Source organism: Strongylocentrotus purpuratus, unplaced genomic scaffold (assembly GCF_000002235.5).
Source record: "Strongylocentrotus purpuratus isolate Spur 01 unplaced genomic scaffold, Spur_5.0 spur5_scaffold_11, whole genome shotgun sequence".
Lineage (NCBI taxonomy): Eukaryota > Metazoa > Echinodermata > Echinoidea > Camarodonta > Strongylocentrotidae > Strongylocentrotus > Strongylocentrotus purpuratus.
The window spans coordinates 10,664,418-10,691,744 of NW_022145596.1; the positions used below are offsets into that span (position 1 = coordinate 10,664,418).

Genomic DNA, 27,327 nt, shown 5'->3' on the forward strand with positions numbered 1-27,327 from the left:
ATTCTTCTCCCCTATTACCAGAGCCGGAACTCTGACGATACGCTTTTCATTTTATCAACTTGACCAAAATTAGCGAATCAATTGTAAGGACCTCCTCTTTTATGAAACGCTTATCTCAGCTATACCTGGACCGGACCCCAGCACCCTAAGAGGAACGAACGAATGTAAAGAAGTAACTTCTCTGGAACTTACCGTTTTGAAAGAAGAGGATGTAGGCCTAAACTACTCTAAGTAACTACTCTAACTTGAAGATTACCGTTTTGAAAGAAGAGGATGTAGGCCTTAACGTAGGTCAACCTACATGACTATACAAACAACCACTCTAACTTATATACCTTTACGAGGGCATGTAACCAGTTTAGAGCAGGTTTGAGTAAAATATCTTGATCAACCTAAAGCCGGTCTTGGTTTGAGCGGGCATATGAAATGTTCAAATGTTATGTTCTGAAAAACGATCCCTTACTCTTCCTCTCTCTCCCCACGGAATATCACTCTTGTCTTGAGCAACCCCGGCGGTATAGCCACGAATATGAGACTTTTCCTGGGCAAAGATGCCATTAATCAGTTACATCATGACCACAATTTTGTTATCAAATAAAGAGAAGAAGTTACTAAAGAGAATACAAAACTTTATGTATGTGTAACATTTTTTATGTTTATGTAAATTATGCAAATGTGCTTAAGGGTCTCCAATTCCCTACACGTACCCTAAAATCACAAGTATAAATAGATAAATATGGCTCTAATATACAGTAAAAGGAAGTACCGCATTACAGGATTACCCATGAAAATTATGTTATTTCCAAAAGGGTCTTAGACCTTTAAATTCTATTTGAAAATTGAAATAGAAAAGTAAGACCAAACAACATTGTTGAAAATCTAGAACGTACGAGATATAATAGGATCGAACATATCTAATTGAAATTTTAGAAGTCTAGATCGAGTCAACTTTTTGGGGGGACTTGTATCGTTTTGTTAATTTTTTTCTTCTTCAATTTAATTCATAATGGAGGAAGGGTAGCAGATGCAACAAACTTTTAATTAATGAACTAAGGTTGAAATTCACATAATTTCATTCTCATAGCAATATGTTAAAAAGCAAAAGGAGGCGAAAACCTAGAAAACAAACACTTGTGTTGGGAACGCACATTACTAAGTTACGGTAATTGAGAAGAAGGGTCACTTCATCCCTCCCTTCCCGAATAGAATAAAAAGGTGGAAACATCGAGTTACGATATAAATGAGGATTTCAGAAATTGAAAATGAAATTGCTAGCAAAAATTTTTCAGGGCAATAATGTTGAACGGGAAATAAAAAGGAATAGGCCTCACTTCACATCATATAATTCCAAAGAAAATGTTCAAAAATGAATGAACAGATAAATGAATTAATTACTGAATGAATTACTGAATGAACGAATAAAATGATGAAATAGATGAATGTAAGAATGAATAAATGAAAAAAAAAATGAATAGATAAATGAATATATAAATAGATGAATAAATGATTCGACGGATAAATAAACAAATAAATATAAAAATATGACAAGGTTCTAGTACAGTATTCAGCATTATTCACAGCAAACCGTCGTAGATGGCATCATCACGAAATTGCCAGTGCTATCTATACCGTGTTCTGATTGGTCGATTGTGCCGTGTGTGATAACGTGCACGGTTTTTAAACGGCTATTTATTATTGTAAGAACCAAAGGATACAGTGCCGCATCTTCTTCCTCCAAGTCAACTCAAGTTATATGTTTGGATCCATTTCTGGCACTGTAAGTTTAAAGAATAATTTTATTTTTAGTTTGCAGTTAGATCTACTCATAACTGTAAATTAAGAGATGTTGAATACAGATACAGCTGTGAAAATACTTTTTAATCTCGCAGAATCAGCATGTTTCCTAACGCACGCATAGCTCAACCTCAGCCGTGTCCTTCGGGTGAGCTGAGCTCTCGCTCCGTCGGACGACGCGATGGGTTGTCCGGACACTAAACAATAGAAAATGTTTACTGTTGAAACTTGAATTTCACGAAGAAATGAGCATCAAATAGCACTAGCCATTATAACGTTTTGATGTCCATAATGATTATAGATCCAGATCTAGAGTCTAAGTCTTAAATTTACTTGATTTACAAGATTTAATTATGAACATGATGAACATTGCCTTTGGGTCTAACTTTAGATCTAGTCTATTGCATTGCCAATGCAATTGCAACAATTGAATGTTCATCATGACAATTGACATGTTTAATCAAACATTCAATCATGACTGATAAACCAGTACTCATGATGACACGTAAACTTTAGCTTACATTTAGCACATGCGCATTACGTTCATCCGATCTCAGCCTCATTTTCCTAAAATAAATCGGCGCTTACAAGGGCCCTTCTTATTGGCTGTCGCTGGCTGCCATTCGCTCGATGTTATAAGATATAGGTGCGAGGAGAAAGCTTGTGATTTTCTGTTTGATCCAATACCTAAATCATGATATATTTCAGTCAAACCCTTTAGTCTTTTCACTTTTTGTTACGATGTTTTCAGCATCCTTAAAAGGTTAATTATTTCACTTAAGTTTAACTTTAAGAGTTTAAGTCTTACGTAACTTTTGTATAAGTTTTAAAAATTCTCATTTTCGTCATATTTTAGGAACAAACTGGAAATTTGTACTGAATGTCTGTTGATATTTCTATTTTATGTGTGTACCAATGCCATGTGTGCGTCTGTTATGTGTGAAGTGCGACACCTGTTTTTTAAAGTATGACATGTCGGTGTATAATGTATTGGCATTGCCGTTGAAGTTAAGTTAAATAGGCCCTCTCTCACTTAAATTCAAAGCCACATAAGCGGATCGGCCAATGGGAGCGCGTATTCTAATTAAATGTGCAGTGTTTAATGCGTAAAATTCTACATGCATGAATTTGGCACTAATTAACAATTTATCTGCAACAGAAAAAAAAATCCAAGAACTACAGTAATCCAGGAATACGAACCATCACCCAATTTACGGTCATCTTCACAATTAAACCTCGTGTCTACTTCGGTGTGAAATCTTTCTTATGGTCATCGCTCTTTTCCTTGATGTTGGCTGCAAAAGGGACATGTACTAGTGTAGTGTTAGTAATGAAGCTAAGTAGTAACTACCCTAGATGTTGGACGTTCATGGTCATAAAACCTATTTGACCTAAAGTGAGGTCCAAAGGGAGAAGAATAAAGGAAGAGAAAAAGACAAATCTGATACATAAACAAAAGTACCAAAAAAAGGTAATCCCTTTACCATAATTATTAATTTTTACGTCAAATTTGGCGACAGTTGACCCTTAACATCTGATCAATAGATCTTTAAACTATAGATCTAAGAGGTAAAACTTAGACTGAGGCGTATTTTTTTTTTTTTTTTTTTTGTAGGAACTAGAGCCTTATCGTCAAAAACCAACCAGGATCCAATGTATAACTTTGATAATTTTTGTAATGTAATCGTTGTAAGGCAGCAGTATTCAAGGATTGTATAGATTTTGCATTGATCGTATTCATAGAGCGACATAAAAAGTTGGCTTGTGCAAGTCAGGAAGTGACTACAATTTCACTTTTAATGCTAGGTGAAATTCATGCCCCAACCAACGAAAAGAACATTTCTCATTGAATTCTTTCCTTTCATGTCCAGGCTCACAATGCCGGAGGAACAAGCCAAGGACATCAGTGTGCGGGTCGCCATCCGTTCCCGCCCCCTCATATCCAAAGAGGTTGCAGAGGGATGTCAGCTGTGTGTCTCCTTCACCCCTGGTGAGCCTCAGGTCATCCTAGGCAAGAACAAGGCATTCACCTTCGACTATGCCTTAAGGGCTGAGGACCCACAGGAGATGGTCTATCAGAAGGTGGTAGCGCGTCTTGTGGATGGACTTTTTAAAGGTGATTGCTAATTTCATTCCAGAAAATAACAAGAAATAGTTTCTCCTTTAAAATTTTTTTTTATTGCATACATATTTTGTTTATATAATTTGTATTTTGCAACATATTTCTTGCATCAGTTGTCACATTTTACCATCAAAACTATAATGGAGCGTTCCACTTTCCAGAGATAAATTGCACTTTCGGCTAGACTTTTTACTGGGATAAAATGATGAGGTCACAACTCACAAGTACAGTGCAAACTACTTTCCTCGTAAATAGGAGCTCCTTTTTGATAAACTAAATTATAGGAACATGTTTTCAGTATTTTATTGATGGCATATTTAAGTAATGTTTTCATTGGAGTTATTTCTTATGAATTTTCCAGTGCTCGTCCAGATCGCCATCACCCACCACTAAGGCATTTCCCCAGTGCTGGTACAACTAGCAGATGGGCAGGTATACACTAGACCAAATACCTTCAATTAAAAACAGACAGACAGTTGGATTTCTATCAGAGATATAATACAGAATGTTTCTAACATCATGCTAAATAGCTTTAATATTTTGCTCCACTTTCCCCTTTTACTGCCAAGGTTATAATGCAACGGTCTTGGCATATGGCCAGACCGGATCGGGGAAAACCTATGCCATGGGCAATGCCTACAACATGACCGATGAGTTGAAGATGGGGGTCATCCCTAGGGTCATCCAGAATATCTTCCAATTGATTGATGAGAAGCAGGACATGGAGATCGTCCTGAAGGTCTCTTACCTAGAGGTAAGTCAATTTAAACTTGTATAATGGTTTCATTCGCCCGCTCACATTACCACCTTACAATATAAAAATATATATGGAGGCCTGTGATATTATGTGTGCTCCATTATTGCTGAGGAAATGGCAAACTATTTGAATCTAAGTTGTTAAATCTGCTTTCTTTTTCTTCTTCATGTATTAATATTATCATGCTATACTGAGGTATGTTGATACCCCTCTCCCATAATTTCTCAATTAATGGTACATAATTTTGTGTAGAGAGATCAGAAAACGGTATAAAGAGACAGAAAATGAGTGAGAGAGAGAGAGAGAGAGGGGGGGGGGGGGGGGGGGGGGGGGGGGGGGGGGGGGGGGGAGGGGGCAGAGAGAGGGAGAGGGTTTTAGATTTCATTTTTCTCCAATACTCACCAAAATATTTGTTTGATTTGTATTGTAGATCTACAATGAGGACATCCATGACCTACTCTCAAAGGACAAGAAGGAGACACTTGCTATCAGAGAAGATATAGATGGTGGAATCAGAGTAAGTATCTGCAGTGTAAGCAAAATCATACCTCCATTTTGCAATGTAAGCAGTTTCAGCTGTATCTTCTTCTAAAGCTTTATACTTGAAGTTTTAAATGTTGCTGTTGAAAGCAAGTTGCACTCAAACAAATTATTTTTCATGGTTAAACAATATGTACACGCATGTTTATGCTGCTGATAACCAAAATCTTTTTATTAACAGATATATCCTGTATATTCATATCTACTTTGCAATGATCGCATTATTTTTAGGTAGCAAGTACTAGAAACAGATTAAATTTAGTCACATAGCTGCCAACCATCCCTTTTTTGAAGAATGATTCCTTTTTGTTTGTTTTGGTTTTAAAACTTATATTATGATTCCTATATATTTTTATGTTTATCTGAAAACTTCTTTGTAAAACATAAAAACACATTGTATTCCTAATTCCCCCTGATGAGATTCCAAAGTGTGTCTTTTAAAATCTGTAGGCCTCCTCCAGATAATACACCTAGGCATCATTTCACAAACCGTACAAGTACAAGTTTGCTGTCATCCATTGAAATGCATGTTAATATCATGAAACATTGCCTAGTTACAAGTTGAGTTTGAGCCTAGTATGCAGTTCATTGAATGTATCTCATTTTCTGTCTGAATTAGGTGGCTGGATTAAGTGAGGTGACAGTGACTAGTGCGGGTGACATGTTCAGATGTCTGGAGAATGGTTCAGTAGGCAGGACCACAGGGTCGACGGCCATGAACCTCCAGTCCAGCAGATCACATGCTATCTTCACCATCTATGTACAGCTCAAGAAGAAAGATTCAAGGTGAGTGAACTTTTGAAAGCACTTTGCAACAAAGATATTTTATTCCTGCCCCATCCCGTTTCCCTTTGGGCAATAGTGCTTACGTAGGAGGAGGAGGAGAAGGCGGGATAGCTTACTGGTATAACAGTGGTCTCATGAGCGGGAGTTCTCAGGTTTTTAAACCAATTTGATGAGGCAGTACCATTTGATAATCCACCAATTCTCAAGGCTCCATCACCAAATCCCTCTGATAGAACATAAAGTGGGAGGTCCTCCAGTTGCTTATCATATATATGCAATCTCATTCAGGTGAAATTAATAATTAATCCTCAGTCGATCAGTTGGCATTTCTTTCTTTGCCTGCCCATATAGAATTAATGAATTGATCTTCAATTTCTATGCACACGAGGGCAAGTGCAATGATTCAGTTTGAGCATTACTGCATTGCACCAAAATACAGAAAAGTGAAGGAAGCCTCTGGGACCTGTTTCACAAAGCCTTTTTTCAATGACAAATGACAAAAATCAATGACAACTCTGTTGATAACCAATCAGAAGCAAGGATTTCAGAAGCTTACAACAAAAACTGTCATTTGTCACTAATGACAAGTTCTGTGAAACACCCTGTTCTTTATTCATACATATCTATTTTATTCTTTGACTTTCCAGCGAGTCCTTCTGTCATGCCAAATTCCATTTGGTGGATCTTGCTGGTTCGGAGAGAGCGAAGCGCACCCAAGCACAGGGAGATCGATTCAGAGAAGGTGAGCTACGTCAAATGCCATGTTCTGGGGGAACTTGCATAGAGAGATTATTCATTAGATATGTGTGTTTGTCTCTGTAAGGGCCCGATATGAAGTGCTGTGAATGCATCTCTACCTTTTACGACCAAACTGGTAGTTACAATGTGTAAACTGCTGCAGATCATAACATGTAAAACTAGGTCTCAGCTGTGAGATTTTAACTATTATAGACTGCACCCCATATGCCTGACAACAGTATTTGTAAGAGGTATTGGGCTTATACATGTAAACAAAAATGTAAAATCCGAATTGTATGACAATGTACTGTAACCCATAGGCCTGACACAACCATTGATAAGCTGAGATGGGCTAGCTAATAAAACAAAAAAATACATACAAATCACATTAGTTAGCAGAATTAAAAAATCTGTGGGAAACCCACTTATATAAGTTGGTAACACTTCTTCTTATTATTTTGCAGGTGTAAATATCAACCGTGGTTTGCTAGCTCTTGGCAATGTCATCAGCGCGCTGGGAGATGAGAATGGACGCAAGTCACATATACCGTACAGAGACTCCAAGCTGACTAGACTTCTACAAGGTAAAGTGATCCAATCCAATCCAAAAGATATTTGATATAGCGCCTTTTCCTTGCAGTTACAAAGCGCTGCACACACGCTCCACAATGTTTGATAGTATATAGATCCAAGAGGTGGGCAGAATGACCAACTCCTGTGCTCTGCACACTGAGAGATTAAAAAACAACAACATTTTTTAGGGCTAAAAATGTATACTTTCCTGAAAACCATCAGACCTTCCTCTCAAAATGTAGGAATTTCAGAAATCCTGTGGGATAATTAGTCTCTGCCATCTGAAGATGGTGCTGGAGGATTTGTTATGTTTTCTGTATGTCCATTCATCTCTCCTGCTTTAATATTTGAGGTATGAACTTAAAAATTGGTGCCAGTAAGTAGTATCGCATATATGGATTTTGTGACTACATTGACAGGAAATTTTCAGCCCATCTACTGTCTAAATTGTTAAAAGTGATAATTATTACTTCAGCAATCAAACAAAATTTAGTTGACAAAAATTTGCGTTTGCCCCCTTCTGCCATGCACAATGATTTATTGAAAAATGATTTGAATTTTTGCATGCAGATTCCTTAGGAGGCAACAGCCAGACTGTGATGATCGCTTGCATCAGCCCTGCAGACTCCAACATGGAAGAGACCCTGAACACACTGCGCTATGCGGACAGGGCCAGGCGTATCAAGAACAAACCCATCGTGAACAGAGACCCACAGGCAGCAGAGCTGAATAAACTTAAGCAACAGGTAAACTATGGGTCCTGGAGTGACGTGCATACCTGCCAACCCTTCCGAATAATCCGAAATATTCCATCTTTCTGGATTTTTAGAACCCCAAAATCCGGAATATTCTGTTTTGTCAAAATTTTGATTTTTCAGCAACTAACACTGCCGCTGCATGTGCGAACGCCTGTTAAGGGTACAGATTTCTTATTTTCGAAGACATACCGTGCTAAAAAATTCTTAATTCTCATTTTCAAATGTTGGTAGGTATGGACGTGTTGCCCGGTGTGCTGTTAAGGAGGGGGGGGGGGGGGGGTTGACATTGATATATATGCTTGACATGGGGGAATCTACGTAGCATCTCACTTTTATATGACCTTTAAAAAAAAACGCTCATTTATCAATTTATTCATTCATTATCTTGTTTGTTCATTTTAATTCATTATTTATCTTTTCCTTGGGGGGGGGGGGGGGTCTTTTCAATCTATCTATATTCAAATCCAATATATTTGTTATTATTTGTGTATCAAATTTGTTTTCAAGGTTCAACAACTTCAGATCCAGCTCCTTCAAGGCAAAATTCTCAATGGAGAGGGTGATTCCGCAGCTGTGATGTAAATATTCATAGTTTTCAGAGACAACTAGATTTCTTTTTATTGTAATATAAAGTTTTATCCTGTGTTGTGAACTTGTGATAGCCTATGATTGCAGTCTTTGCATAAATGTATTCATGTGAGATGTGACTTTGAAAAAGTTTTGTCCTTCATCCTCGAGTTATGAAATATTATGTATGTTCTGTAAATAATATACTTGATAGAAAACGTACTAAATTGCAAGCAAGCACAAGTTGAACACCCTGCCTGGCATCAGGTGTGGTTTACTGAAAAAAATATCTTTTAATTAATAAAACAATTTTACTTGGCATAACAAATCTAACTTAGGACAATTCATTGGGTAATGTCTGTACAAAGCTGGTTGCGTTTGCATAAAGTTAAAAGAAACATATGTGCAAGCACCAATGGGAAGAGTTAGTTCCGCTCAATTTCAGTTTGTTATGACAGTTGAAATTGTTTCCCCTAGTGTAAAAGATAAAATATTTTTCAGAATACGGCCCCTGGTAAATTAGCTTAGATATATGTAAGAAAATTTGCTTTGTAGTTATAATACCACACATTCACAATTTTGGAGGTCAAATTAGATTCTGAAAGAAATTTTTCATGATAATTGCACTGGTACCTTGATCACCTTGTTCTTTATCTGCCTTTTGATCTCTTTTCATATGTTCATCAAATTTGTTTTTGTCCTCTGTATTTTAGTATGGAAGGAGGACAAGATCTGAAGACCTTATTGGAGAGAAACAAGTCCCTTGAGGTGAGCAATCCATTCATCTGATTTTCTGACATCCACGCATGCACTGGTTTATAGACTTTTACTAATGTACCAAGTGATTTGACAGGGAGGCCTACATGATATTTTACACTCCCTATATATGATGATGATGATGATGTGTGACATTCACATCAGGGCCCCATTTCACAAAACTTGTCATCAGTGACTTATGACAGTTTTTGTTATAAGCTAGTGTAATCCTTGCTTCTGATTGGTTATCAGCAGATTTGTCACTGACTTTATTCATTTGTTGTTGAAAAAAATGCTTTGTGAAACGTCCCTGGAGTATGTTTAACAATAGCTAGCTCCATGAAATGTACATTACTGGAATGAATAAATGTACATTTAAAACTGGAATGAAGAAATGTACATTACTGGAATGAAGAAATGTACTTTATTGGAATGAAGAAATGTACAAATCATCTTCCAAATAGTTATCTCTTGGCTAAAATCTGTAAACAAGAAGGAATGTAATGTACATTGGAGATACTCAGGTTCAAAAGTTCACTTCAAATCCAAGTTGAATTGTATGTAGATGATTTTCATGCCTCTTGCTACAAAGCAAAGTAGCCGGAGGCATTATGTTTTTCGGGTTGTCCGTCCATCCGTATGTCTGCATTTTTCTCAAGAACCAATTGATGAATTCCCTCCAAACTTTAGTCACTATGATCATAACGGACAAAGAAAGAGGACAAAATATACAGTTCCTCAGGTAGACAATGGAACATCCTTTCACTGCTATTATGTAAACATGTGTAGAACAGGTATGTGACACCTGTTCTACACATTTGTACATAATAGTAATGAAGGGATGTTCCTTTGTCTACATGAGGAACTGTATATTTTGTCCTATTTCTTTGTCCGTCATGTTTATGTCCGTCATAGTGCATGTATCTTGCAGAGCTTATGAACTGATTAGATTTAGGGGTCACGAGGTCAAGGTCACAGGGCTTATTATGTATGCAAAAATAGCTTGTGGTCGCATTATCTCAAGAACCGATTGATGGATTCCTGCCAAACTTGGGTCATGTATCTTGCAGAGCCAATGAACTGATTAGATTTTAGGGTCAAAGGTCAAAGGTAGTGGGGGCTCATTTTGTACTCAAAAATAGCTTGTCGCATTATCATGAGAACCAATAGACAGATTATCATCAAACTCAAGACATGTATATGCATCTTGCAGAGCCAATGAACTGATTCGATTTTAGTTTCAAAGGTCATGGGGCTCATTATGTATGCCTATAAATAGCTTGTGAACGCATTATCATTAGAACAGACAGATGGATTACAATCAAACTTGAATTTAAAAAATTGCTTCCGTTTTGGTTTGTAAAATTGCTCTGTGGCAGAAGCATTAATTTCGACTGCGTGCAGGTCGCCATCTATTTTTTTAAAACTTTACTTTTTGCAGATTTAGATCCATACATTGTATATTGAAATTTAGTGATAATGTTGCAATGATTTCTTCAGTGGATTCTAGTAGAAAAGTTTTAATTACTTAATTACTGTTCTAAGAATGTCTCAAGAGTTTAAAAGTAATTTTTACTTGAATTGAAAGAATATTTAAACACAAATTGTTTCTTTGTTTTTATTTCACCTTTTTCCAATACCTTATAATAGGCTGAAAACACAAAGCTGTCCAATGAATTGCAGGCATCTATTGACCAAACCACTCAGATGTATGAAAAGGTCATCCTAGTAAGTACATTATTATTATTATCATTGTTTAAAATCCTGTCCTTGGGAAAAAAATAATTAAGATAGAAAGATGATATAGAAGAGAGAGAGAGAGAGATAGATACACAGGGCAATTTAAATAGGCAGTATTTCATGTACATAATCTTTTTTGTTAAACATATATTTTCTTGGCATGGATTAGTATTATGTATATTATTGTTATCACAAAAGAAAATGTTCTTATATTTCCTTTTTTCCTATATCGAATTTGCATTGTTATGAAAATGAGACCTATAAATTGTTTAAAAACTAAAGAAGAGAGACAGAGAGTGGGTGAAGGGGGGAGGGGCGGGTGGGATAGGGAGGAAGCATAGAGTAGATCATATTTAAGTGTTATCTGGGGTTTAGATGAGTGTTTTTTCATACTTTCGTGATGAAAATAAGTTTCATTACTCCATTGTTCTACCTCTCAGGCTGAGATGACCAAAGAAAAGCTAAAGCAAAAACTCGTGGAGCTCAGAGCGAGCGCCAACATGAGCATCGGAGTTCTCGACATGACCATCGCCGAGGGAGGGGATGGGCATGACATGTCAAAGGTCAAAGAGCAGCTAGGAGTCATGAAAGACCTTCAGCAGAAGATAGCAGATTTAGAGAATCAGCAGGAGGAGGATGAGAAGGCTGAAGCACTGTATGGTGAAGATGAGTCGAGACCTACAGTGAGTATCCAATGCATGTACATAACTCCTTATTACAATTTAAGGACAAGTCCACTCCAAAAATAACTAACTTTCAATAGAAGCAGAAAAATCAGACAAACCAATCAAAAAAATATTGAGCAAAATCGGGTTACAAATAAGAAAGTTATGAATTTTTGAAAAATGTACAACTATAAACCAATGGAAATCAATGCACGAATTGCCTTTTTTCTTATTAGTTATCCAATTTTGCTCGAACTTTTTTGATTGGCATGTTTGATTTTTCTGCTTCTATTGAAAGTAACTTATATTTGGAGTGGACTTGCCCTTTAATGCTGGTTTATTTGAATTGTCATCAATGCTTTGCCTGATTTTAAGTCCTGTCATCTCTCTGTTCAGGCTTTCTCGGTCTCTGTGTACAGGCCTCACAGGGCTCCATCTTGTCCAGGATTGTCTTCGATGAGAATGTTATCCCTTTATTGTTAGTAGTGCTACAATTTGAAGATCTTTCGCGTAATAAAAATGTACTTGTATTTTCAGTATTAGAAGAAGAAAAAAGGAAGCTTGGGACAGAACACATCAAAAGAGGATTGTCTTTTTAAGGTTTAGGAGGGAAATTCGATCTAAAAGAAAATTGTGCTTTATGTTCATTTGTCATTGCAAGAGGACAAAGATACTGAGTTGTGTGAAATGACTTGCCAGTAATATCTAATTTTGAGGGAAAGACATGTATTACAATTTGTTATGTTTTTGTTTTGTTTTAGTATTTTCTTGGTTTGGATGATACATTGCAATTGTTTTTTTTGTTTTTTTGTTTGTTGTTGTTGTAAGTGCCAATAAAAATATAAACTGCATTTTGAACACTAACTTCATATTAACATGCTTTGTCCACAGACTGCTGCTACATCATCCGATGAGTCCGAATTCACTGGACCTTCCCCGCGGCCCGAAGGCGAGGCTTCCTCCTCACCCGACATCACCAAGACCCATGCCCTTCGCCAGGCAGCCCTTAGCAGGGAGCTTCATGAGCTGAACCACGCCCTGGCCAGGAAGCAGGAGCTTGCCCAGACCATGGGACAGAGTGATGAGAAGATGCAGGTCATGAGGATACAATATGAGGTCAGAGCAAGTTTTTCTTTTCATCAGAAATCGATTTATTAACTAATTTTTTTAAACATTGATGCTGCATTTGGAGTGGATTATTTCATGAAGAGATTCATGTAATGTTAAGCAATTGTAGTAAGCACTTTAGCTTTTTAAAACTTGAAAATATGTTTAAAATATACAATCAATTACAATGTTAAACTTCATTACTGATTAGGAAATGCTTTTTTCTACAGCACATTGAGAAAGAATCTCTAGTTATACACTGAGCAGGAGCCATTTGATAGCAACAATGATAGCCCTTATATTCCTGAATATTAACAAGTTTTGTCAGGAACATTGGCAAGATTTCTGCCTAAGCTGGGGAGAATTATGTCCAAAATTCACATTTTACAAGAGCAAAGGGCATTACAACATCTTTTTTTTTTTTGCCTAATGTAAAACCGAATGGCATTTTATGTTGAATTAATGCAGACGACGATGAAGCAGCTGGAAGACCAGGTGAACACACTGTCGAAGGAGAAGGAGACCCTGAGCCATGAACTCTTTGCATCCAAGACAAATGCAAACTCTAACAAGTAAGACATGATAGGTCACATGTACTGTCGATTGAAATAAGGGAATGTAGCATGATGAGACTATGTGTCTTTCCCGTGGCCTGACTCGGGGGCCAACACGACTACAGTTGATGGGACCGCAGCAATCATGTAGTGCAACATATGCGAAACCGAAGCGTGAGGAGAACTTCAGTCTGTTTCTCGAACGCTAGCACGCACTGACCATGTAGAGATTAAGTCGCTGACTACCGTTAATCAAGTGCAGTTGTGTCCAAAAGAAGACATAGATGGCGTTAACCAGTTAACCACCCCCTTTAAATGTTTGCAAGCCACTAATTTTAATCTGCATTCAGTTGAATTATACTTTGTTCATTCTAGATTGAAGGTAGAAAATCAGGAAATTTGATAAATGGATGTTTGATATTTATATATAGATTCAACATTTTTCCTTTAGTTCTTTGAATAGAACCATGATCTGATTTTCTTTCTTCTGTAAGTCCTCTTTTTCTGAAATGTAACCTTTTGGTTTCGAGGTTTCTCACAAGGAATCTTTTCGAGATATTCAAAATAAGCAAGTATCACTCAATTTATGCAGGGATGATTCTAGGGTAAACTGGAAGTTTAGAGAGTTGGTGTCCTCTTCAATTACTTTCCCTTGAATTGACTGAAAGACAAGTTCCCATTGAGAGATCATGTGCTTGTTTATCTTCCTAGCACTTATGTTAAATGAACAATAATTTCATGCGGTTTGTTTTTATAGGTTGAGTGAATGATAAAATTGTACTGATTGTTTCATAGACTCAAGAGAGAATGATAAATTGAGTGATTAATGCTGTTTAAAGTTTATCTGTACTAGTTTATAGGAGGGATAAGACCACCCTGCCAGGTCACTGGTCAGGTGGTTACCTTATCAACTCAGCTCTCAATTAACATACCGGTAAGAAAAAGAGGATCATGGGGGACCACTGGTCACCGATTAGACATTGTTTTCTATAAAGAGGGAGCAAGTAGCTACCAGCAGGACAGTGTGGCTTTAAAATCTAATGATATATATGTATTTTTGTAGGTTGAGTGAGCAGCGTCGTAAGAGACTGCAGGAGTTGGAGGCACAGCTTGGTGAGCTGAAAAAGAAGATCAACTCACAAGCCAAGCTCGTCAAACTCAAAGAGAAGAGCGATCTCACCGTCGGCAAACTCAACAATGAGATTGGGGTATGAACAAATTATTACTATACTATATAACTTTTCTTTGATGATATTTCATCAATGTAAGGTATAATGATTACCTCTCCCAAGTGAAGCTATCAGTACAATGTAGTTGTCCAGGGATTTTGACACTTTATATAAGATGCACATTTCTAGAGTTCATATTAAGATGTATAAATGTATACCTTATTAATTTGTTTTCTTCATTTGAATATGTATGCAAATGACACCTGCCAGGAATGCTTTCAAAGGAATGGATATTAAGTGTACATTGTTAAAAGGTTTGTGACATTTCATCCAAAGGAGCTTATTATTCACTTGACCTATGACCTTTTCTTTCTGCAGTCAATGAAGCAAGCCAGGGTGAGACTGATGAAACAGATGAAAGAAGACACCGGCAGATTCCAGCAATGGAAACGGACCAAGGATAAAGAAGTACTACAGCTCAAAGCAAAAGTAGGTCTATTCACACTGTAACTTTCATATTAAAGATGAAGTTGAGTTCTGGTTATGCGATTGCATTGTGAAAGAAACGGTGTGGAATCGACCAGAAAGGTTGATCATCTAGCATATAAGTATTTGTGTGTATTGTGGTCGTGCGGTTCTGGAATCATTAAAATGATAAGAAATTGGGCCAAGTTTTGGTGAAGTTACAAGCACTGTACACAGAAAGATGTATATGAGACTACACGAACATGTGGCATAAAAATCCGTCCTGATTTTTCCGATGTTACAGGCCATATTTAGAATATGAAGGCATTTGAAGAGCCATGCTTTTCAGGGAACATCTGATGTTCATCCACACTTGCATAAATACAATGATAACGCTCACAAATTAATTGTCACCTCTTTCCAGAACTCGACCTTCTCTTTAAATATGATCTATAATCGACTTTACCTTTTTTAAAATCTATATTGTGCATATTTTCCCAACAATATCTTGACAATCTAGGTTGCAGTGTGATCAATTTGATACAGTATGTGATGGAGAATATGTTAGAGAGGCATGATATATGACATATATTATTTTTAGAACCCATACATATCAATTACCAATTTCACCTACATTCTTAAAATATATAGGGTTGTACAGCTGTGTGTTATGTGTGTCAATAAGATGTAAAGAAAAAATAGTAATTGAATTCATGTTTATTCATTCCCTAATGCCTGTTTAGGATCGGAAGCGTCAGTTTGAATACACCAGGTTAGAACGTCAGAACCAGAAGACCCAGAATGTACTTCGGAGGAAAATGGAGGAGGTACGTGACATACCTTTACTTTTATTTCTTCTTTTGGGGGTCTAATCGCATATGATTAACATCGTGAGGTCACATATTTTTCTGTGCAGTACTTAATGATTGCAATATTTGCTAAAGTTCAGGAAACATATATTGGTGAGCACCGGAGCATCCTCCTACAGGAGTCCCACCATTGGAATTCAGTCTGGGATATTTTAAGGGATCAGCTCCAAACAAGAGTACGCGCCAGAGCCATCTATCTAGGCACAGAGTTTTGCCAAATTTGTTTCACTTGGTCACAACATAACATGGTATATATATATTTTTTTTTTTGTGCTTGCCCAACAAAGCAGTATTGGCCATATTGCGCCCAACTCAAACGGGGTCGGCCAAACTCTCCTAATTAATGGTTCTGTTTGGCTCCTACTGTGATAAGCTACAGGGCAACCCTTGTGTTTTAAACAGAATGTGCTAATTGTGAAAGAAAAAAATAATTCACAAAGACTTATAATTTATAAATATCTGTTTCAATGAATTGTATATTGTCTTTGTTTCTTTGAAATGCAGGCTTCAGCTGCTAATAGACGATTGAAAGATGCTCTTGAGAAGAAGAGTAATGCAAGGAATGGCAAGACGAATGATACCAACAGACTAGAAGGCATGGGCAAGAGGATCAAGGTAAGATAGAAAATATGTTCATCAATTGGTTTCCACTGGGACAAATGCACCTTGGTATATAGATGTACATTTTTTTTCACCATAAAAAAAGGGAAAACGAGCTGTTACTAGTATTACTTTAAACAGAATTTGCTACCTAAAACACTGAAAAAAAGAAAGAAAAGGAAGACTTGTCAACAGTTTGAGAGTTTGTTTCATAGGTTGTTGCTTTGGCTAAAAATCACTACTGCACCAATAAAAGTGAAACTCATGAATCATTAGAAGAATGGAAGAACTTATTTACGTTGATGAATGATTCAATTCACGGTGTTCCTTTTCTCCTTCCTCACATATTGTCCAACCTACAGTAACTTTTCCTTTGCTAAACCTCACCACTCGCACTGCCAGAAATATACCATTGTCGTGTGAGGTTATCCCAGATAGCTTAGTCATGAGGTGCCGTAGTCGAGTGGCACTAGACTTGAAATGCATAGGTCGTAGGTTCGATCCCTGACACAGCACCGAAGTCCTTTGGCAAGGCGTTAATCTAGATTTGCCACTCTATACCCAGGTGTTAGTAATTTCCATATGCCCTCACAGTGACCATATGGCAGGAATACTCCCCAGGGAGTGGAGATGGTGCACATTGTGCAGGAATGAATCCGATGCCCAGGGGTATGATATCTGTAGAGTGCTTAAGGACAGAACTTTGTATTTTTAAAAATCCAGATTAATATTATTATTATTACATGTGTGAGTGAATTTGTATTCATCCTGACAATTTTACCATATTTGATCTTTCTATCTTCTGCACTCTAGTCATGGATTGACCATGAGCTTGAGGTACGTGTGAGTGTGAACGAAGCCAAGAGGCATCTAGCCTCACTACTCAATGACCGCAAGACCCTGTCCAAGGAGATTGGGCGCCTGGAGAGATCACAATCAACACCACAGGGTGACAGTCAGGTAATACCATATTTAAGATTATTGTGCTTCATTTCCTTTTATACCGGTAGTTATTGTGATATTTGAATTCAAATTCAAACATGGAAGAAACTATCCTTCACTCCTGTTTGTCTCTTAAGCCCCTTCCACAACAAATGTAAACTGCCTACCATATATAATATTTTGCAGAAAATACCCCAGAAATATTTAAATGAAAAGCAAAAAAGGATTTAAAAAAAAAAAGCCTTACAATGGCCCATATGCTGACTCTGATCTGTCTGTGGCTATATACGCATACACTAAATGGACATGATTTTAGCTGCTGCTGCAGTTGTTTTTGAAGTGGTATATTGCCTTGTGTTTGAAAGAAGCTTTTGTTTATTAAATCAAGATATTCACATTGAAGCAATACCATTTGTTTACTGTGAAAATTTCTGATTTAATCAATTGAGACAGCCTTTTGCAATCAAGGTGCAAATAGAACATTGAAAGAATACGCCACTGCAGTCCAAAAGGAGTAACCTTTGATATCTCTTGTCATTTTATTCTGTAGACACCAAGTGGAAAGCCAGTGCTGATTAGATTGAATGAGCTGAGATCAGAGATTGAACTTCGTAATGCCCAGATCTCGGATCTCCAGCAGAAAATCATGGACGCTGACAATGGTGAGTTCCTAGTTTCTGGCTCTGCTGTAAACGTCTCATACATTGTAACTGTAGTGAGCATAAGTGTGGTAAGCACATCAGGTGGCAAATTACCCAGATGCCACAAAACAGTTCACTGTCCTTTCATGCTGTACTCAAATGCTGCAATCCCCTCTCTCTCAAGGGCAAAGTATAAGGCCATTGCACATTGTAGCTTTATTCTTTGTATTTTCTTCTTTTTTGTGTTGTTGTTGATCTAATACCACTCTGACGGGCATAAAATTTGTGCCTGTAAAAGTGGAAATGTTCAAGGGCTGTCATATGTAAGGGAATTACAATTTTTATGTTTGAGATGTAGGGTAACAGTGTTGTTCTGGGAAACCACAAGAGAGATACAAATCATAGTCATACCCTGTTTTAGTTAGGCCTTCTTACTTTAAAATGCATTCATACATTCTTATTTTCTCTTATTCACATTTATTCATCCGTTCATGTTTAACTTCTCATTATTCTGCAGATGTGATCATAGTCATAGCCTGTTTTAGTTAGGTCTTCCTATTATGCTATTATGTTCTTATCATTTCATTTCTTCTGTACTCACTTCTTGATTTTCTTCTATTTTCATAGCGCTTAGAGACTTAATTGTAATTTGCGCTATTAAAAACTGAGTATTATTATTATTATTATTATTATCAAAATGCGTTCCTTTATTCTTATATCCTCTTATTTACATGTATTCATTCGTTCCTGATTACCTTCTCACTATTCTGCAGATGAGAAGTCACAGACGAATCGATGGCATAACATCACCAGTATGCCTGAAGCTAAGTGTAGCATTGACAGACTCATGGAGGCAGTAAGTCAATCTCTTTGCATCTTTACACAATCTAATCAATATCTCTTTTGACTATGAAGAAATGTCAATTCTCAGCATTTACAATATCTAAACATTGTATTTGTCATAGAGGGATTGGTATTTCTTAATGCTGTCAGCAAGTTTGGCCCTGCATGGCGATTAGATTTCTAGTCTAGAGGTAATTTACTTGCTGGACACCAAACTTCTAAATAGGAATAGCCCTAAATTTTAAGTTTTGTAGACTTTGTGTTTTAAAATCTTCACTATAACCTCCTATGATTAACTATTTTACCAATTCGTACAATACTATTTCAAACATTTGAGGTAAAAATCCCATCACCAGTGCAAAATATACACAAATACCTGTGATCACTGCTGGCTTCCAAGTAATAGCCTTTGGGCCAAGTTTACCAGCTTTTTCATACTGTAATACCTTAGTCACGTTTGCAATTCTTGTTTGATGTGTAAGTTTTAAATGTTTAGCCGGATGTATGTATTTTTGTATTGAATGAATGAATGAATGAATGAGTGAGTGAATGAATGAATGAGTGAAAGAATGAGTGAGTGAAAGAATGAATGAATGAATAAATCAGTGATTGAATAAATAAATGAATGAAAATGTGCTGAATCAGTTATTGGTTGTCGAGTGAATGAATGAACAAAGAAAAGTAAATTGAACCCCTTTCTTACTCGCACATAGGCCACCTTGTCACGGGTAGAGATGGGCATCCTACAGAGCAAGCTCTCTGATCATCAGTCATCCCTTGACGATGCACACAAAGACAAGGAAGAGATGGAGACGGAGATGGACCAGGTGAAGATGGCTTATGAGAGAGAAAGGACGGAAATACAAAGAGCTCATGAAGACAAGGTGAGAATGAGATCCCCTTTTATACCTGCAGGGATAGCTAGTTAACAGAGTCTGTATACAGACCAGCATGTATAGCTAAATATAGAATGACCTGCAACTCATGCCAGGTCAGTTATGAAACAATGAATACTTGTATAATACCTGACATGGATACATGACTACAGAGATGTTTGACTGCACAGTACCTCAATAAAGCTATACATCTTATTAATTCCATCTAAGCTTTCTAACTGGTCTTCTATAAGAATATGATAATACCTACTGCAGTTTTCTTGTTGTAGGGTGTAGTTTTAACTTTGAGAACAGTTGTTGATGTTATCGTTATATTTTTGGCATAGAGAGTGGAATTTGAGAACGTTGATGTTAACTTGCAGTTAAAAATGGGTTTGTTATTTCATTCATTTTAGGGATGAGGATCTTTTAGAGTTTGTTATATTTTTTTGATACCATTTAATCTTCCTATAACTGCTAGTTTTCCATTTGCTAATATTTTGTCAATTGTATTTCTATTGTTGAGGCATACTCATAGCTGTGCACTTGGGTCATGTCCCCTTTGTAAGCTGTACTTCTTGTTCATGTTTCCTTGTACATATATTATACATCAATGTATACAGGATATAAACATTACCTATATGTTCCGTTTATTCTGATTCTTCCTTATCAATAGATTCTGTATCTACTGACTCAGCTCTCATCAGCTTCTGACAAAGTGGACGAATCTGAACAGAAGATGAGTGGAGAGGAGAGCATGCTCAAACAAAGGCTTCATTTCCAGGTCAGAATCTATTACAAAGTTCATGTTGATGTCAAAGTCCATCTCTCATGAGTTTCAATATGTAATGAGTCGCAGTTTGATCAAACAAGACTTGATGGAATACCCTCAATGTGCCTGTCAATTTTGCAGGCTGCAAAACCACTCAAGCCTCCCTCGAGAAACAAGGGCCCGTTACATAAAATTTATCTTTGATTGCAACTTTGCCATCAATGGCAACTACCATGGTAACAGGGCTCAACAGCCAATCAAAATCAAGGTTTCCATGCTAGTTACCATTGATGGTATAATTACCATCAATGGTAAGTTTTGTGCAACGGGCCCAGCCCATTTGAAATTGCTTTATATAGTATATCCTAAAGACTTCTTCACATTTGGAGATACAGAATGTCCTTATTATTAATGCTTGTGTTTGTTTGTGATTGTAGGAGGAGCAGATTGAGGAGTTGAAGTCCATACATGAACAGCTTCAAGAGACAATACTAGAAAATGATGAGCTCAAGAAGGTAAGCATACCTTAAAGCGGGACTGCACTACTTGTAGCTACTTGCGCCCTCTGTATAGCAAACATTGCCTGAGCGATACGCGTTGGTCCCCCATGATCCCCTTTTTCTTATGTTAATTGAGAGCTGATTTGATGAGATAACCACCTGTCAGTGACCAAGCAGGGAGATCTAATCCCTCCTGGCCAAACTAGTGCAGACAGGCATTAAAGGAAAGGAAAACGGTGTTCTGGTTTTGGATTAGTACACATAACATTAGGATACTTGTCTCTATGCACTTCCAAAGTGCTTTTTAAATCTGCGTAGTGTTGGTCCATCACTGAGTGGGCACTGATCTTTTTGGGAGGGGTTGACATTTTGATGCTGCTGAAATGTGAGAAAAAAAGGCCTTGAAGAGGGTTAGGAGGGGGCTCAATCATCTTAAATCATATTTTTATTACCTTTCTCTTTTCTCTCTTTGTTTTTTCTCCCCCTCCCTTTTTTTCACCATTTGATTGGGTAGAGCCAGGAGGGCAAATATGGGTAAAATGTTTTTGAAGTAATCGATTACAAGCAGGTTATTTCTGACGACCTTCCATTTAATTTGTTTTTATTGTTTCCATAGAAACTAACAGTAGCGACGTACAAGGGGAAGAAGTCTGCACTCATGCCTGTTCTCACATCCCCAGAGGCCTCACCCATCCCTCAAATGAAACCTAAGAAGAAGGTAATTTTCTAGAAGTATTTCTGTTGCATCGTATTTGTAGAATACCACATTCCAGAGAATAAGCGAGTTCGTAATTAGGATTTGCACATGGGCAGATAAAGGTCATTCGTACCCAAATTGTAAAACCATTGAGACAAATATTCAGATCCTGCTCATGAAAGTTATTTCATCAGTATTCATTTATGCACCAATAGTACATTTATGAGATACACAGGTGGAAGTATTCTTCTCAAGAGGCAAACAAAAGGTATTAATGAAACACCTCCATCACTTTGGCAGTGATTATTCTAAAATGCACAGGTGGGAAGTATCCATTGTGTCTAAGATCTGTGGATATTTTGGGATCATGTGGTCCAGAGCTATTTACAAACTCGCTTATTGTCCTTTACGTGTAGTAGGTTTTCTATGTTATGATTTTCACATTGTACGTGATTTATAGAACATATAAACATACATGTATTGTACATTTTAAAAAATGTAAATTTTGAAAGGATAACTGCTCTGCTGTTACAGAGTATCTCAATAAACTTTCTTGTGTGGTATTCACTTAGTAATTTAATAGATTCCCATTGATTTTATATCTTAACACTTTTGCTTTATAGAGAGAGAGAGAAACAGTTACGGACAGAGAACTGGATATATTTTGTTTGTCTATGACTTGGAATATAAGAATGCATGATCCACAGGGTTGCTTAATTCCACTTTCAATGGCACTAGTTTTGTCCAAGTTTTTTTATTTGACTAGCATGAAAATACATCAGTACAAAAAGGATATAAATGTCTGAGAGAATTAGATAATTTGTTACATTATTTCTGTGTCTTTCTTCAAAGTTAATTTTTTTCTTCCCTTTTTTCCCCTTGAAATCGTGCTATGTGCAGAGATCAACCGCAGTTCCTAAAGCGAAGAAAATAGAACGTGTCACTCTGGAGGAATTCTTTAGTGCTGGGGAGAGTGATTCTGAGTTTAGTCCTGATTCAGAATCGGACTGGATGGAAACCCCCGTCAAGAGGAAGGCATCTCGAGCCAAGGTATAGTAACACTCGCTTTAATGAACTTACTCGTTTCCATCGAGACTCCATCCTGAATTGTCCCAGGTGTAGTATTGAAAAGATGAGGGAGAAGGTCCCCTATCTGGAAATACAAAGCTGGCAGGTGTGTCACATGTTCTGCATATGACTTGCTTTTTTCCTACAATTATTTATTGGATGTTCTACAGAAGTCAAAAGTCCAGCCAATTTTAGAAATGTAGGTCCTTCGTAGACCTAATGATCATACTCGGTTTCAAATATGTGTTTGTGTGTTGGAACGAATGGGAGGTTTATCTGAAACTCCTTTACAAAGACATTACAGATTTACACCCATATCGACCTGAAAAAGTCCTAGCGTTCTTATTGTTTGCCTGATTTCATTCCTACTTTCATCAATCTTTTCTTTGATGATTCTGCTTTCCTTCAAAGCAACCTGCTCTCAAGGTTGGATTGAACTTTAATGGGTCCATCTTGGTTGTTCATGCTTGTTATTTATCTGTTCTTAACGAATGTTACCGTCTTGTGTATCATTACAGACATGTAACTGCAAAATTAAGTGTCGCGGTACATGCGGCTGTAAGAGGAACGGTCGTTCCTGCAGCAAGGCCTGCAGGTGTGACCCGACAACCTGTGCGAACCGCAAAGGTCGTGATTCATATGATCCAGATGAGAGTGCAGAATCGGTGAGTAGCTTCAATTTTTTCTTTCTATTAAAATGAGTAATGACAATAATTAAAACATTGATAGTTAAAGGTAAAGACCAGTATTGGAAACGCCCCAATTTCAAAAAATGGAATGGAAGCTCTTATTACCAATCATGTGAAAGAATATGTTTTGAATATTACATGATGATAAAAATTTTGATGGGAAACCGCCTACTAATTGATATATTTGGTAAATTAGTGTATCTCTTGCCTGTCGAGAGATATGAAATACACGTGTCGCGCACGTGTGCGTAGTCCCATATTCATCTTTCTGTGTACAGTGCTTCTAACTTTATGAAGACTTGGCCAAATTTCTTATCATTTTGATGATTCCAGAACCTTGCAGTACATCTATGAAGCTAACTTTTGGCATAAGTATTTAACAGCTAGTACAAAGTTTTAGTGTAAGAAAATTCACGGACATTTATTCTACTCCCTTGTTTTACAGACTTCCACCAACATCACCAGCGTAGAAAACACAGACATGATGAACACCACTGTCGTCATAGAAAACAGCGCATCGGAAGCAGACGCAGACACTCCTGGCCTCCGGGACTTCAAGCTGCCAAGCAAGCCCCATCCCCGCAAGGTCCTGGCCCCTGTCAACGGCTCAGTGGATGCTGGCAAAACCGTCAAACCGAAGTTAAAGCGGGAGAATGCCTTTGGAGGGGCTTCCCGCAAGCGATCGTCCGACGCCCTGAAGCCGAAGGGCGATGTCGCCGGGATCAAGGGGTCATTGACCAACGTGGAGAATGAGGGGATCGTGAAGCGAAAGAGGAAACTGCTGGGTCCTACCAACCGCAGCTTCTTCAAACCTCTGGATGTCTGATTGAGCTGATAAAAATCACTAAAAAGTATAAGTGACAATTCTTTGGTGAGAGGGGCATTTTTCCTATCAGGAGCATATTTTGGGAAAGTAAAGTGAATGCTTGAAGAGGAGTTGTAGATGCTTCTGTATTTCAAAGCATTGGAAAGCTAGCTGAGACTTGTTGTGATTGTATTTGTTTTGTATTGTGTGTGAAATTGACTAAAGAGATACAACATGAATTAATGGTGAAACATTGATGTAACTGTGGCCTTTTCTGCATTGCTTCTGAAGAAAGCAGGCGAACAAAATAAATGTATTATCAAGTGCAAAAGAAATGATGAATTAATGGATTCTATATTAGAATTGTCGCTTTCAGTGAGCATTTTGTACATGTATGGTGAAACATTGATGTAACTGTGGCCTTTTCTGCATTGCTTCTGAAGAAAGCAAGTGAACGAAATAAATGTATGATCAAGTGCAAAAGAAATGATGAATTAATGCATTCTATATTAGAATTGTCGCTTTCAGTGAGCATTTTGTACATGTACCAGTTCTTTCAAGCAAACTATCAATGAACAAGTTGTATTGACTGTGCTTTGGAAAGCATTCCTGCTGTATGTATACATTGATAGCTTGGGCAATAGAACATCTAAGCATCTCACGACCATCATGGGAAGTTCTTTCAATACAGTGTTTTTGAAGAACATAAGGTAAAGTGTTGGCTGCTTCTGCCAAGGCCCGAATCTTAGTGCAATTAAACCTTTAATATTTGTCTGGATTTATAAATTCTTCCAAGAAATTAAAATCACAGAATTTTCAGATAAATTGTAGCAAGAAGCAATGGGAATATTAGGAAAGCTTGTTCATATGCAGTACTGCTGAAATTACATTTATATCTCAGAAAGTACAAGTATGCTGGTAGTCGGGATCTGTAAAAGCTCAATTCTGAACTGTGGAAAAAAAATCCCACCTTAATCATGATCGCTAGTTGTTTCTTCCAATTGTGCATTTCTTAGATGAAGTAGAGAACATTTGAAGAATTAATGTAAGAAGATGTGTGTATCATTTTTTTTTTTTTCTCTCTATTGCCATTGTTATTTTCTAGCTGTTGATGTTTTTTGCAAAAATGTGTATATTTCTTTATCAGATGTTCTCTTTGAATTAATAATGAATACATGTTGCCCTAGTCTCCTAGGGTTTTATTGACTTGTAAATATAGTACATGTGTATAATAATTTTGTAAATACAATGTCTGCCCATTACCCTCAAGAAGATCTGTCTGGTCAATTTGAGAAAGAAAATAGTGCATTTAGGTTAGGTATAAAAGATTGGAAATTTAAAATCTTCCTCATTGAAGTTCTGAAAAGTGCAAGAACGAATAGTAAAATTGAAATTGCAATCTCTTTCAAGCTTTGAGTAATGGAAAAGGTTATGAAACTTTGTCATATTCAGACCTGATTAGCCATTCTCTCTGTGCATAAAATTTGCTACTCCCTGCCATTTTTATTTTTGTCATATTCTTAATTGAAAAGTTTCACAATACTCTTCCATCATTTTATTTCCTCAAACCTTGCCATATTATTGTTATAATTAATCGTTTAGTGTGGGATAGGTTTCATACTTGTTAAATATCCTGCACTTCTTGTTTTCTAGCTCTCTTCTTTTGAAAACTTATTGACACAACTTCACAATTTTATAAGCTGCAGGAGAATCTGCTGTCAGACTCAATGGCTTCAGGTTTTTTTTCTTCGAAAGAAGGTAGCATTTTTTTTCCCACTACAGTGTTCAGCACTGCTCCAAATCCTAATATCTGTGCTGCAAATGTTCTATTTTGAGATGCAAGATTTGCTGTGGATTTCTCTTCAGATTCTTGATCCAGATAGCTAACCATCTCTGCTCATTTTTTTCTAGTTTGCTCTATCAAATGAATGACTGTGCAAATGTCTGCAGTGAAGCAATCTTCATACATGCAGACTTGATTCAAGCAAACTACGAATAATTCAGATATTAATTGCCTATTGCTGCATCAGCATGAAGGTTTTTTGTACCGGTATGTATAATCTTTGAAACATGTGTGGACATGTGACGATTATCTGTGGTTTACTGTATCAAATTTAGCAGCAAAATCACCTGGCATGTCACTGAGGAATTATACATGTACCTATATGATTTTCTACAATCTCAAAGCAAGTACCTTCAATGTTGTTGCAATTATTAACCTGTAAAAAACTTCCAAAATGCCTTTTCACATTTTGTACATAGTGCACTGTTACTGTACCGCCAGTACCGGTATATATTTGGTGATTTGATAATGAAATAAAATTGTTAATTTCTTACTGATGAAACAACCGTGATTCATATGTGTTTTGATATTCAAAAGGATTTATTTGACAATATAACAAACTTTACCATTAATATAGTACTACACAAATTTTAGTACATTCACACATGGTGGTTGAGAGCCAGAAAGTCATAAATTATATGTAACAGAACCTGTGTATGAGTTAACACCCTTCTGGCTCTCAAATCAACAAAATATATTTTGATTTACATGAGATGCATTGATAGACATAATATGATTACCGGTACTTTATTATGCTATTACAATAACTTAACTAAAGCTTAGATCTAGATAACTGCTTTAAAAAATAGAATTAAAGCAAATTAGTGTTTCATTTTGCTTTGTTATGGCACAAAAATTAAAGTTATCACCCACCTCAACATAATATACATATATGTATATACAAGTGTTTCATAGGCAGAGCTGCCAACTTGTATGGATTTCCAGTAATTAACGATCATTACAGCAGTATGGTATGTTGTCTAAAATTATGGATTACAAAAACAACAAAAAAGTATTCTCTTAAAAGAAGCCAATTCTTCATTGGAAACTGATGTGTTGTGATGACCTGAAAATCAATATTTAGCAACTTTG

General features: G+C 36.9%; 1 protein-coding gene across 1 annotated transcript; it reads left to right on the top strand.

The window, feature by feature from the left end:
• Positions 1 to 1,653: 1,653 nt before the first annotated feature.
• LOC756329 (chromosome-associated kinesin KIF4) lies at positions 1,654 to 26,737 on the top strand. Its single transcript, XM_030980616.1, has 28 exons — positions 1,654 to 1,777; positions 3,666 to 3,910; positions 4,486 to 4,670; positions 5,104 to 5,190; positions 5,833 to 5,999; positions 6,647 to 6,741; positions 7,202 to 7,321; positions 7,881 to 8,056; positions 8,576 to 8,646; positions 9,349 to 9,403; positions 11,042 to 11,119; positions 11,572 to 11,814; positions 12,688 to 12,912; positions 13,372 to 13,475; positions 14,521 to 14,665; positions 15,005 to 15,115; positions 15,835 to 15,918; positions 16,465 to 16,575; positions 17,374 to 17,520; positions 18,053 to 18,164; positions 18,917 to 18,999; positions 19,700 to 19,870; positions 20,538 to 20,645; positions 21,071 to 21,148; positions 21,750 to 21,851; positions 22,731 to 22,880; positions 23,417 to 23,563; positions 24,033 to 26,737. The coding sequence occupies exons 2-28, from the start codon at positions 3,673 to 3,675 to the stop codon at positions 24,411 to 24,413; spliced, it is 3,774 nt and encodes a 1,257-aa protein (XP_030836476.1). The 5' UTR covers positions 1,654 to 1,777; positions 3,666 to 3,672; the 3' UTR covers positions 24,414 to 26,737.
• Positions 26,738 to 27,327: the final 590 nt, after the last annotated feature.

Coding starts and splice junctions, on each gene's coding strand:
- LOC756329 (XM_030980616.1), top strand. CDS start 3,673: ATGCCGGAGGAACAAGCCAAGGACATCAGTGTGCGGGTCGCCATCCGT. Junction 13,476..14,520: donor ACAAATGCAAACTCTAACAA/GTAAGACATGAT, acceptor GTATTTTTGTAG/GTTGAGTGAGCAGCGTCGTA. Junction 19,000..19,699: donor TTGACAGACTCATGGAGGCA/GTAAGTCAATCT, acceptor ACTCGCACATAG/GCCACCTTGTCACGGGTAGA.